General features: G+C 38.2%; 1 protein-coding gene across 1 annotated transcript in view; it reads left to right on the forward strand.

Moving 5' to 3' along the window:
• The window catches only part of sp3 (spermathreecae), a 338,003-nt gene that overhangs the window by 291,612 nt on the left and 31,673 nt on the right, over positions 1–14,718 (forward strand). Inside the window, exon 16 of the mRNA XM_068228860.1 lies at positions 13,382–13,494. Within this exon, the coding sequence (XP_068084961.1) occupies positions 13,382–13,494 (113 nt within the window). The remainder of the gene's footprint in view (positions 1–13,381; positions 13,495–14,718) is intronic.

Below are 14,718 nucleotides of genomic sequence, written 5' to 3' on the forward strand. Positions count from 1 at the left end.
CCTTAAGCAATCATTGTATCGACTAGGTGGAAAATAAATAAATACTTAATTGTGAATCTATTGAAGTGCGATACGGACCATGAAGCTGATTTTATGTAACAGATAGGTCTTACGGCGACGATGGGACAGGAAAGGGCTAGGAGTGGGAAGGAAGCGGCCGAGGCCTTAATTAAGGTACAGCCCCAGCATTTTCCTGGTGTGAAAATGGGAAACCACGGAAAACCATTTTCAGGGCTGCCGACAGTGGGATTCGAACCTACTATCTCCTGAATACTGGATACTGGCCGCACTTAAGTGACTGCAGCTATCTAGCTCGGTAGAGGCAATACTAAACTATTGTTCAGTGTGATCAAAAACAAAAGGAATTCAGTTGAAACCATCAAAGCAATTGAGGATCCTAAAGGAAACCTGTCCAGGAAAGAAGAGGACATCAGAGAGGTTCTGAGGAATCATTTTTATCACCTATTGAACAGGACAGAAGCAGATCAGAGAACAAAAGAACCAGCTGTTGAAACCTGCACAGAGGAACCTCCCATTACATGGGCAGAAACAGAAGTAGCCCTTAAGAAGATGCCACAAGGGAAATCCCCAGGAATCAAAGTCAGCACGGACATGATTAAAACAGCAGGAGTCCAGGGTTTACAGTGGCTACACAGAGTGCTCAATGCAGTTTGGAAAGATGGTAGGATACCTACTGATTGGACCAAGGCTGTCATTATCCCCCTGTTTAAGAAAGGAAATCGCCAAAAATTCTCCAACTACCGGGGAATAACACTCCTTTCTCACGGGCTTAAGATTCTTGAGAAAATCTTAGAGAGCAGATTGCGAGTCCTCTTAGAGCCACAGTTAAGAGGAACAGTATGGCTTCAGGCCTAACAGGTCCACAACAGATGTAATCCTCAGTGTCCGTATGTTAATGGAGAAATATTGGGAAAAAGGCAAAGATCTGTTTATGGTTTTCCTTGATATTGAGAAGGCATATGACAGCATTGCAAAAGAGAAGATAAGGGTATGCCTGAGAAATAGGAATGGGCCAGAGGGACTGGTGAGGAAAGTTCAGATGCTGTATGAACACTCTACCGGCTCTGTGCGATTGGGTGACGGACATTCATCCTGGTTCAAGACCGTAAGTGGAGTCCAGCAAGGCAGTGCACTATCCCCATTATTGTTTATCACCATCAAGGATGACATAATGAAGAACATCAGGAAAACTCTGGTGAACTAAATGCAATGGCCTTCGCTGATGATGTTATGATCCATGGAGAAACTGAGGAAGAAGTACAGTCAAGACTCAATGAATGGAAGGTTAAGTTCCAGGAGTTCAATCTCAAAATAAGCGAACTCGAAACAGTAATGATGACAATAAACAGAGAGTGACGACCAGCGAACATCATGTTAGGAAATCATCCACTAGAAAGCGTGGAAAGCTTTACATACCTCGTCAGTGTAATATCCTGAGATACACTAGCCACAACACAAAGGAGGTGTCAAATAGAGTGCAGAAGAGCTCTCACTTTTACCAGCAAGTACGAACTCTCCTCTGGGATCCCAAAGTACCAACAAAATCAAAGCTGGTGATGTTCGACCAGTATTTCATGCCAATCTTAACCTATGGTATTAAAACCTGCACCCTCACTAAGAAAGACTTATCAAGTTGCAGGCATCCGAGATGAAGTTCCTTAGGTTCACAATTCAGAAAACCAATCTGGACAAGTTAAGGAATGATGTGGTTAGGAAGGAAGCTGGGATTGAGACATCATTGTTAGATTGGGTCAGCATGTCCAGACAGGTGGTTTGGGCAATGAGGTTGGAGCCAACAAGGACAGCATATGTTAACTTGGAGAAACATGTGGCAGGGAAACAGATGGTGGGAAGACCAAGAACCCACTGTATGGACATCGTAAAGATGGATATTGCTGATCGGGGAAGGACACTGGAGGACATCATTAACAACAGAACGTATCTCAATAAGACAGAATGGAAGAGGCTCTCTAACTTTAGCCAGGAACTGGAAGTGTAAAATGATGATTATGATTATCATGCATAACTGAACAAACACTTACCGAGAATTTTCCAGGTACATTCGCTGACTCAAGACACACACACTCAGGCACACCAACAAAGATACACACATGAAAACTACTGAACATTTTCAAACTTAAACCTTAATTCACTATTACACCTGCTGAGTTTAGAACTCTATTCAAGTCACCTACAGTACTAAGATATTATTTTCTTCCATTATTTAGTAACACTACTATGCGTCCTTCAACTGTCCATACCCGCTTATACCCTAGGACATCCCAAGCTGTGTTTAGAATCTGTTTCCGGATACTCAACAGCGATTCAGTTATTAGTAATTTAGATCCTTTGAGAAGTTTTTTTTTTTAACTCTCCAAACCGGATTACGATCCTGAAACATAAGGAATTTCACAATGATTGGTCTCTTTCTGTTACTACGGCTTCAGCTGTTGTACGTTTCCGCTTGCCAAGGTCCATCGCCGATATCTTCGTCCTTAGTTCGGCAATTTCAGTGGACACGTCATCCTTGTAGGTTTCAAAGTTGGCAGCCAGGCCCAGTATTTCTTGTCATGGGTTGGCGGTAGTGGCGCCAGCACTTGTGGTTGCTGCTGCTAGGCAAGCTTGGAAGTCACTCAGTTGATTTTCAAATACAGTTATTCTTTGATTTAAGTGTAATGTTTTAGTGATATTTGTCAGTTAACTAAAGGAGAGTATCTTGTTTAAAAATAATTTTCCCAATGGCTGGCAGCAGTATGCTGCACATTATTCATAGATCTCATATTTTCTATGTATTGGTATTGTTTGCTTGTTGATTGAACAGTAATTGCTCTATGTGCCTATTGTTTTAGATTTAAAGTTCATTTGCTTACATGTATTGTACCTTTGAGGGATTTTGAGGTTACCTTGTTTGATTCATGGTATCTGTCTTCAAAGGATATAATTCGCAGGAAGCATAGTGCAATTTTAACATTATCACAACATATGTCTGATACAAAGAGCTATTGCTACCTGCATTTGGGAGACGGTGGGTTTGAACCCCACTGTCAGCAGCCCTGAAGATGGTTTTCCATGGTGTCCCATTTTGAAACCAGGCACATGTACCTTGATTAAGGCCTCAGTCACTTCCTTCCCAATTCTAGCCCTTTCCTGGCCGATCATCACCATAAATCTCTTTATATAAAATTCATGTCTCTTTCTGTCCACATGTGGGTCTGTTCAAGGATTTTTACCAACTTCCCGATGATTTAGATGGTTCATAGTTCGCACAAGTATTCTCTCTATATTCTAGTTATCCTACAGAATCTTAAAACTTCTGAAGGTTTCAGAGAAATTCCTTAAATATAAAAAATGTGACTCTGTAGATTTCTGTTTCTCATTTCTCGCTCTCTCTATCTTGTATTTGCAAGCAGTTGCATTGTTCAAAGACATTAATGCTACTGTTGTATTGCCTCGCCATCTTACACGTTCCATTGTCGGCTGCTACACAATTTCCGAGTGTACAAATTCTCCTGCATACTATCCACTTGCACTTAGGATTGTTTGTGCTGTACTTTTGATGACTAAACAAGCCAATTCTAGCATGAAACATGTGTCCATACAGATTGCTCTCGATGGATGGGGGAGGACGAGGCTGAATCTGAAGGGTATGCATAACTGTCGATAAACCACTTCATGCCTGCGACGTTCTTATCAAAAGGTGATTACTGACACCATGCTAAAAAAAATGTCAGCTAAGAAATTGGAAAGGGATGCGATATGATAATGAATTCCTTTTAGATAGTCTCTTATTTAAAATTAAATCACCTAAGGGCTATAGACCCTGTTTAAGGCATGACTTGCTTCCCCTTCCTTTGGAGGCTCACCTGAGAAAATTAGTTAAAGGTCTTAAGTGCCCTTACGGGGTGAACACCCATGCCATGAGTGCTAGTGAGAACTATTTCTGCGATGAGAAGAGTGAAAACAATTGTCCGGGAATTCTCATATTTGACGAAGTAAAACTAAGAGAAGAGATTCAGTTTAATACTAACTCATTAAAAGTCGATGGATTTGTGAATTCAGGAGAACTCGCCCAAGAACACGGGAAAATAAACTCTCAAATCATGCGTTATAGTGTTCATGTTTGTGCCCCCATTGAATAATTGGGTTCAACCAGTTGGTGTGTATGCAAGCCGAAATTCTGCACCTGGTGATATTTAGTTGGAATTTTAATCCAGGTGGTCTTACAACTGGAGCAAATTGGCGCCAGAATTATAGGTTTCACCTCAGACCGAAGTCAGGTGTGGAAGTGTTTAGGAATAAATGAAAAAGAAGGGAAGGTCATGTGATCTATTTCTAATCCTTTTGATTCTAGTAGGAGATTTTGGACGTTTTCGGATGCTGTACATATAATTAAGTGCATCAGAAATAATTTCCACGACAAAAGGCAAGCCTTTTACAATAATGAAGTTGAGGACTTTAAATTCTATCGACAGGTTTTTGAAATGGATAACTGCCATACATTTTCAGGTTTGAAAGTTTGCCACAAGCTAACGTCTGCATATATAGACCCCACTTCATTTCAGTGCATGAACGTGAGACTTGCTTTTCAGTTATTTAGTAATTCTGTTGTAAATGGCATAAAGTTCTTTAGACAGATAAAATCGGAGGTATTTGAAGACAGCAAACTGACAGAAACATTCACAAGGGAATTAAACATCCTAATAGATGTAGTAAATACTTCTACACCAGCAAGGGCTCTTTATGAAGATTCATAAAATGGAGAGATAACCTCAGTGGGAAGAAAAATACTTTTGCTTTCAGAAAGAACTCTTGAATTCCTAAGAGTAACAATTGAGAGCGCCATACAGGTGTCCGAGTATTTATGGAATAATGGATTCCGATATGTGCTCACAGCCAAATTTAATCAAGATCCACTAGAATGGCATTTTGGTATATTACGCTCATTAAGTTGTGACGTCCAAACTTCAACAATAGATTTTCTGAATTTACACATGTTGCAGTCTATTTATATCCCACCCAAACTTGCCCTGTTATCGGGTAGTAATTGTGAGCCCAAATTTGAACTGAAATTGACATCATTCGTCAATCAAATGAGAACACTGGCTAAGAAGACAGAAGAGACAAATAAGGCTGTAGTAGAAAATGCACAAATTAAATAAGAGAAGCACTAGACTTCGCTGAGAACATGGATGATCTCTTACCAGACTGGGAGAACAATTTAGGTCTAATTAACAGTGACAGCCGCAGTCTTGCAGAGGAGTGTTTGATTTATTATCTAAGAGGGTATATATTATGCAATGTATCCAAGGTCACAGAATGTCATAAATGTGTCAGCCTTCTTCACGGAAAGCCTACAGAAGAAATACTTGCCGCAGCCCTCACATTTATTAGGGACTATAGCAACAAATACAGCATTGACAGCACTTTCCTCACCCATCCTTCAAGACCAGTTTATAATGTGTTCGTGCAAGTTGAAAGTGTAGTGGGACAAAAATTCTCCTGTGAACATAGTCTATGGGGTGATATATTTTGAGTGTTTGGACAGTTTGCACAGTATCACTATTAATTCAAAAGAATTAGGATGCTGTGATGACCATGTTGCGGACATTATCCCTAAACTTGTGTTGCATTATATGAAATGTTGATTTTATTTTGTAACAAGACAGATGAGAAAGGAACTGAAATCTTCTAAGACCTCAAAGTCTACCCGAAAGTTATCTAAACTATCTGACAATTGACTTCTGGAATGGTAAGCAAAAGCATAATATTTTGCATGCAGTAATTATCTTTTATTCATATGCTGACGTGTAAGCTCAAGCTCACTTTACTGCTGGAAGAGTGGCCTAGCTGAGGAACCGATGAAATAGGAGAGAGATCACACTTCTACCTTCTATTCACTATGCTACCGCCATGATATAAAAAAAGTTGATTGCTTCCACAAAAAAAATAAAATAAAATTAGATACATCTTGAATATTAAGTGAGAGGACTATATGACCAACATTGCAGTTCTTGACAAAGCACAGCTAAATAACATTGAGGCAACAGTCATCGCTCATCAACTGAGATGGTTAGGCCATGTTCACCGCATGAGTGATACCAGGCTTCCCTGCCAAATTTTTTATGGTGAACTTTGTTCTGGCAGTAGACCTCATGGAGACCCTCTTAAGCATTTTAAGGACCAGCTGAAACACATCATGAAGACAACTGGTATAATTATACAGACATGGGAAGAATGTGCTGTGGATCATTCACTGTGGCGGAACACTACATCCAACGCATTTAACTTGTTCAAAAGAGAATGCCCCGGACATCAAGAGGCCAAGTGACAAGCAAGAAAGCTCCGTCAGTTACAACCCCACCCTCCTATATCCATTCAGTGCAATTTGTGTGGGCGTATGTTTTATGCCAAGATTGGTCTGTTTAGTCATCACAAACACATCCATAAACTCACCTTATGCAGGAAGAAGTTAAGTATACTTGGATTGAGTTACAGCCAACAATATCATCAATATAATTTATTCATTTTAAGACTTCACATTACTTCACAAATTTCAAATAATAATCCATCTGATGACATCTGAAATTACTCAATATATTCTAAGATGATTCCACATTTCAAACATGATGTTTCTTTACCATATGAATTTTAATTCCAAGCAATGGAGAGTCAAAGCTATAGCATCATTTATACACCCAAGAACGACAAAGAATAAATGGCAACTCGGCTGAGGCTGTTCTGTAATAGTGTTGTATGCGTACAAGTAAAAGAAAGCACATGCATTTCTCTCATCTCCACTGCTTTTTAAAGTGTGGTATTCTTCATTAATGAATATGTAAATCCATTCCATGGAAATATGGCTATTCAGTTTTGAAAGGTGTTGGGAATACAACTTATCTTTAGAAATATCTAGAACAAACTTTGTTTTAAAAAATGGCCGCTAACTATGTTAGTGGCAGATTTATTCCAATAGCAGAACTTATCCTGGGTTGAACTTATTTCTCAGTATGTTGAATTGAAACTAAGGAACACACCCGGCACTGATATGAGAACCATTTTCCCTCTTTTCCCATGTGCAGGGGCCCATACATCAAACAACATTGTTGTTGAGCATTATGCTGATACAGTTATAACACCTGTCGATAATCTAGAAAGATTTAAGTGTCTCAAAGGTGCCTGATATTTGTAAGCATTATTTCTGTACATGTTAAAATATTTAATCCATTCCCTGTTATAGACAGAAATTTGCCACTGAACAGAAAATCCTGCTGCATGGTTTGGACAGATTCTTTGCAAATTATTTTGATCTTACACATGCCTTTTATTACTAAATGTTTCCGAAAAAAGTATTCTTAATGAAATACTAATAAAATGTATTTTGTATCTTGCATTTAGTTGAGTTTAATATGGTAAGTCTCAAAACAAGGTCTAACACTTACTACACATCGTGAACCATTCGAACTGCCTCTACTTGTTGAAGTCGTAGGGATGACTGAAACAGTGGTCTTATCTAAATATGGAGAACTTCTAATCAGATTATATTATCTCATATGTAATTTATAGGTTTCTTTCTTCATTACCTACAGAAAAATCAAATGTGTCAGTCTGCTGCTGGCTGCTTTCATAATTCATAGGGAGGTGCAAGTCTGCACTTCAATTTGAGAATGATGAAATAACATAGCTGCAATGTTCTGGTTTTCTTTTATAACATTTAGTAATATGTGTAAGACCGCGTCAGATGTACAGTCTGAACACAAATTTGGAACTATTGGTGGCATTTTCTTGCAATTATTTATTTATTTGTTTATTTCTTTATTTATTTATTTCAAATATGCAAAATTTGGGATTGTGGCCCCCTCTTACGCTTAGCCATGTAGATTATAACATAATCAAGGAATATTAATATTCAATAACAAATACATAATTACAAAAGCAAGCAGCGCACATCAAAGAAAAAAATGAGGCATAATAGTTAAAAATAAGAAGAAACAATATATCATAATGAAAACAAGTAAGGTATGTTAAATATGCAGAATACAATAGAACAGAACACTATACATAATAAAACAAGTATGGCAGTAAACGGCAATATTACTTAAATTCTTCTTATAACTAAACAAGGCCTCAGAACTCGTTACAAATAGACGATTGTGGTGGCGGGTAGTAAATTCACAGAGGCTTGCAGACTGAACGTTGAAAGGCATAACAGTCTGTAATGAAGATTTATGTATTACATTTACATTACATTATCGTTATAGACTGTTATGCCTTTCAGCGTTCAGTCTGCAAGCCTCTGTGAATTTACTAAACGTCGCCACAATCCTCGATTTGCAACTAGTGTCGTGGCCTCATTTAGTTCCATACCTCTTATCTTTAAATCGTTAGAAACCGAGTCTAACCATCGTCGTCTTGGTCTACCTCTACTTCTCTTACCCTCCATAGCAGAGTCCATTATTCTCCTAGGTAACCTATCCTCCTCCATTCGCCTCACATGACCCCACCACCGAAGCCGGTTTATGCGTACAGCTTCAGCCATCGAGTTCATTCCTAAATTAGCCTTTATCTCCTCATTCCGAGTACCCTCCTGCCATTGTTCCCACCTGTTTTTACCAGCAATCATTCTTGCTACTTTCATGTCTGTTACTTCTAACTTATGAATAAGATATCCTGAGTCCACCCAGCTTTCGCTCCCGTAAAGCAAAGTTGGTCTGAAAACAGACCGATGTAAAGATAGTTTCGTCTGGGAGCTCACTTCCTTCTTACAGAATACTGTTGATCGCAGCTGCGAGCTCACTGCATTAGCTTTACGACACCTTGATTCAATCTCACTTACTATATTACCATCCTGGGAGAACACACAACCTAAATACTTGAAATTATCGACCTGTTCTAGCTTTGTATCACCCACCTGACATTCAATTCTGTTGAATTTCTTACCTACTGACATCAATTTAGTCTTCGAGAGGCTAATTTTCATACCATACTCATTGCACCTATTTTCTAGTTCCCAGATATTAGACTGTAGGCTTTCGGCACAATCTGCCATTAGGACCAAATCGTCAGCATAGGCCAGACTGCTTACTACATTTCCACCTAATTGAATCCCTCCCTGCCATTTTATACCTTTCAGCAGATGATCCATGTAAACTACAAACAACAAAGGTGAAAGATTACAGCCTTGTCTAACCCCTGTAAGTACCCTGAACCAAGAACTCATTCTACCATCAATTCTCACTGAAGCCCAATTGTCAACATAAATGCCTTCGATTGCTTTTAATAATCTGCCTTTAATTCCATAGTCCCCCAGTATGGCGAACATCTTTTCCCTCGGTACCCTGTCATAAGCTTTCTCTAGATCTACAAAACATAAACACAACTGCCTATTCCTCTCGTAGCATTTTTCAATTACCTGGCGCATACTGAAAATCTGATCCTGACAGCCTCTCTGTGGTCTGAAACCACACTGGTTTTCATCCAGTTTCCTCTCAACGACTGATCGCACCCTCCCTTCCAAGATGCCAGTGAATACTTTGCCAGGTATACTAATCAATGAGATTCCTCGATAATTGTTGCAATCCTTCCTGTTCCCTTGCTTATAGATAGGTGCAATTACTGCTTTTGCCCAATCTGAAGGTACCTTACCAACATTCCATGCTAATTTTACTACTCTATGAAGCCATTTCATCCCTGCCTTCCCACTATACTTCACCATTTCAGGTCTAATTTCATCTATTCCTGCTGCCTTATGACAATGGAGTTTTTTTACTATCCTTTCCACTTCCTCAAGCATAATTTCACCAACATCATTTTCCTCCTCCCCATTTGCTTGGCTGTTCACAGCACCACCAGGATGATTTCCTTTTACATTGAGAAGATGTTCAAAATATTCCCTCCACCTCTCCAGTGAATCCCTGGGATCTATTATGAGTTCACCTGAATTACTCAAAACACTGTTCATTTCCTTTTTCCCTCCCTTCCTAATATTCTTTATTACTGTCCAGAAAGGTTTCCCTGCTGCTTGACCTAGCCTTTCCAAGTTGTTACCAAAATCTTCCCAGGACTTCTTTTTGGATTCAACAACTATTTGCTTTGCTCTGTTTCTTTCATCTACGTACAACTCCCTGTCTGCCTCGGCCCTTGTTTGGAGCCATTTTTGATAAGCCTTCTTTTTACGTTTACAAGCTGCTCTCACTTCATCATTCCACCAAGATGTTCGTCTTTTCCCATCTTTACACACAGTTGTTCCTAGGCATTCCCTTGCTGTTTCTACTACAGCATCCCTGTATGCCACCCATTCACTTTCTATATCTTGAACCTGCTTACTGTCTACTGTTCGAAACTTCTCACTAATCATATCCATGTACTTCCGTCTAATTTGCTTGTCCTGGAGATTTTCTACCCTTATTCGTTTGCAGACAGATTTCACTTTCTCTACCCTAGGCCTAGAGATACTTAGTTCACTACAGATCAGATAGTGGTCTGTATCATCGAAAAATCCACGGAAAACTCGTACATTCCTAACAGATTTCCTGAATTCGAAGTCTGTCAAGATATAGTCTATTATGGGTCTGGTACCCCTAGCCTCCCATGTGTAGCGGTGAATAGCCTTATGCTTGAAGAATGTATTCATAACAGCTAAACCCATACTAGCACAGAAGTCCAGCAAACGCTTCCCATTCCCATTAGGTTCCATATCGTCCCCACATTTACCAATCACCCTTTCGTATCCTTCAGTTCTATTCCCAACTCTCGCATTGAAATCACCCATTAGCACTATTCTATCCTTGCTGTTGACCCTGACCACGATGTCACTCAATGCTTCATAAAACTTGTCAACTTCATCCTCATTCGCACCCTCACATGGTGAATACACGGACACAATTCTAGTCCTAATTCCTCCAACTGACAAATCTACCCACATCATTCGCTCATTTACGTGCCTAACAGAAACTATGTTCCGTGCAATGGTATTCCTGATAAAGAGCCCTACCCCAGACTCTGCCCTTCCCTTTCTAACACCTGTCAAGTACACTTTATAATCTCCTATATCTTCCTCGTTCTCTCCCCTTACCCGAATATCACTTACTCCTAGCACATCCAGATGCATGTATTTATGTATTATGTACTTAAATTCTATGTACACAAATTAAAAGCTAAATACTGTGGTATGCACATTATACTCTGTTTTGTCAAACTTTTGTCCCTTTTCTCTTCAGGGTTGGGTTTGAAGTGAGATGAATCTTCATAGTGAGTTTTTATGACTTGATGCCCTTCCTGACATCAGCCTCATCAGAAGAGTCATTGAGATCAAATGAATGACGTGATATTTATGATAGTAGGAAGGGAGAGTGTGAAACCTGGTGTCATCACATTATACTCTATTACATGAAATAATAGTAGTTATGGGAATGAAACCAGCAATATTTTAACTGTAAAATCACAAACAGTTCGCAATGAAGGTATATGTATGTACTTAAATTGATGTACACAAATTAAAAGCTACCTTACATATCAAAATAATCCAAGTACACATCCTGTCATACATCATTGGTCCCATTAAACAGTCAGCAGTATTCAGAAGGAAATCTCTGCGAGTAGTCTTAAATTTCTCATATATCTTACAGTTGATAAAGATGTTGATTCCCATAGGGAACCTGAAATATTTGTTCCGAGTGAGAAAATTTATATACCAAATATGTTGGTATATCTTACAGTTCCGGACATCAGCTGGAAGTATATTCCAAAGTTGCATCCTAGTCACGGTGAAGGATCTATTGTACATTGAAAAGTGATTGACAAGAATGGTGAGGGAAAAATCTGTGTTTATGTTTATGGATTGAGGACAAGAAATTAAATTTTGAAGAAATATATAGGGGTTGAGATTTTTATACAGCGTTCGATATACGGACGTCAATATATGAAACTTCTGTTGCCCTTCGGGTTTCAGCCAGGTAAGAGCTTTGTAGCTCGGAGTTTGTGAACATTGTAACTCAAATTAAAAGCAAACCATAGATCAGAGCAGTTTCATAGTTAGTCTGCTAGTCATGTCAACGAGGACCACATTGCAATAGTCAGGTACTGATAGTATCATAATCTAAAGAAGTTTCATCCCCACATCTTATGTCAGAATGTCCTTATGCAGTTTAAGTGGGTGTAACATCGCATATGTCATTTTACAAGTATTTCTTGCATGTGCTGACCAGTTGATAGTTTGTCAGTTATGGTCATACCAAGGTTCTTCACTATTTTACTAAACAGAATTATGGTTGCATATAAAGTCATGGAGGGATAGTGCAATCTTTATACAGAACATTCAATAATCCCTGTGAAACAGTTATAATAATTTGGGTCTTTATGGGGTTGAAACGGGCAGAATTATCACTGGTGTACACACTTTGTTTTAGGTAAGTGTGTACATCTCTTACTGCATTCAATACAGAATATCTTTGATACCAATGTGAAAGTAAATTTGGAGGTCATCCTATAAAGGCGATATCTATTATATGTTATTACTGAGGAGATATTAATATATAAGGCAAATAGAAGAAACCCAGGAACAGACTTTTGTGGAGTTCTTGCCTTCTGAGTCGCCACTGTGAAGCAGTATCCTGTGCAATAACAATCACGTTGCATGCAGTCTGTGAGATACACAAGGAAAAATTTTAAAGCCTCAGTACGGAAAAAAGGATTAAAATTTTTTTTGCAATGTCTGTATATTTAAGATGTGATATTATTTTCACCCAATTAAATGTGCAAAGTTAAAGTGCGAGGAACTTTTAAGGCCTATTGAGCTATGGCCTAGTATCAGTTGGGAATTAAATGGCCAGTGATGAATGAGTTAAGAGAATGGGGAAAAGTTGGAAAATGTCTTTCACATTATAGATTGATGGTTATGAATTTCATGTTTTTGGTCCGTATTGAACTGAGAATAATATATAAGTAATAATAATAATAACGTAAATGTTTCCACCTTTTCAATACAATATATTCACAAAATTACAAAATTATACGTTACTAGTTTCGACCCATCTAGGGGTCATCATCAGCCGTATTGGAGCCACAAATGATCTTTGCTCCAATACGGCTGATGATGACCCCTAGATGGGTCGAAACTAGTACCGTATAATTTTGTAATTTTGTGAATATATTGTATTGAAAAGGTGGAAACATTTACGTTATTATTATTATTACTTATATATTTTTCACATTATAGCTATACACATGCTAAAACACCTGTATAGAATAAAATACTGTCTGAAAAAAAGAAAGTTGTGTGTGTGTATTAAGGTTATGGCCTTCTCTTACTTTGTACCTCATATTGTAATATTACTTACTTTGTGTTGTGTTTATATTATTTCAGGTTCTAAAGCTCTTAATAACATGACTCAACAATTCAATAAATTGAATAAACTCAGTCATAGTTTTAATGCGAGAAAGCAAAAACAAAGTGAGGAAAGTCTTCATAAAGTGAAGGTAAGTGTTTAAATGATGAATATTTGCATTTTGTGAAAGTTCTTATTCATATGTCTCGATAAAGACCTTTTCTATTTCTTGATATGCAATTACTTTAGTAATGGAACAGATTTGAGATATATCAGGATGGAAAGAAAATAATTTTTTTCTTTCCTTTAAAAAAATACTAAAGTTATGATTTCTGGTGAAGGTTTGTGTTGTAAATAGTCAACAGCTCCTTGGTAACAAAATACTGATTTATTAATCATAGTGTATTCCAATTGATGGATCATCAAAGTTTAAGAGAAGGTGAGTAGATTAGTGTATGTGAGTTAGAGATGCAAATAGAAACTCAAAATTAGATTCTACCAATTAAGGGAGTCGTTCCACAAGTCATGGTAAGTTTACCATCTGATAACACTGCAGCACAGCTAATGAGTGGATGGCACTTCAAAGATATGCACATAGAACATAGTGTTGTAGTATTTTACTATGCACAAACTGAACATAAGCGTACATTACAAACAGGTAACATCCACCAAATAGTCCCAAAGGACGTCAGTACATCATTGCCATCAGAGGTGTTGGTTGCATCATTTTGTGCCACTTGTCACTGATAATGCCATTATACTGATCGAGCAAGAATATAATACGTAGAGTGGCTATACCAGCTTGATTAGTGCTGCGGGCAGAGGCGAGCAGCACTACGGCCGCCATGATATAAATGTACCAGCTAACCAGAGCTGCCTGAGTAATTGGCATGTGTGTCAAGTTCATCGTTGATAGAAATTATTTATAGGTTAGCTTTATTTATTGAAAAGTGAATATGCCTGCATTACATTTCCCTTGCTTTTGTTCGAGCAAAACAAACAGTATATCTTATTTCAAGTAACTGCATTTCTTTTTTATTATAAGAAGGCTACGTATATGAAAACATCCTAATTTTTGTCACTGTAAACCACAAATTCTTGGCACAGGCTATCACTAAAAGATAAATAGCTGACCTGGCAGTGGGTGAATAATATGAAGAGAGGCAAGTGGTATCTCAAGCAGCAAAGTACTCTCTGTTAAGAAAATTTTGAAGAGCACTTTGTGTGTGTCCAACTCTTGTCCCGTTTCTCTACGGGGTCGAGTGTTTAGTTAAAGACAGAACATGTTTGCTGCCCAGGGCATTACCAACAATTTAGAATTGCTCATCTCATCCATATGTAATTGTGAAGGAAACAGAAATAATCCAAATGTGGA

This window comes from Anabrus simplex, chromosome 8, assembly GCF_040414725.1.
Source record: "Anabrus simplex isolate iqAnaSimp1 chromosome 8, ASM4041472v1, whole genome shotgun sequence".
Classification (NCBI taxonomy): Eukaryota; Metazoa; Arthropoda; class Insecta; order Orthoptera; family Tettigoniidae; genus Anabrus; species Anabrus simplex.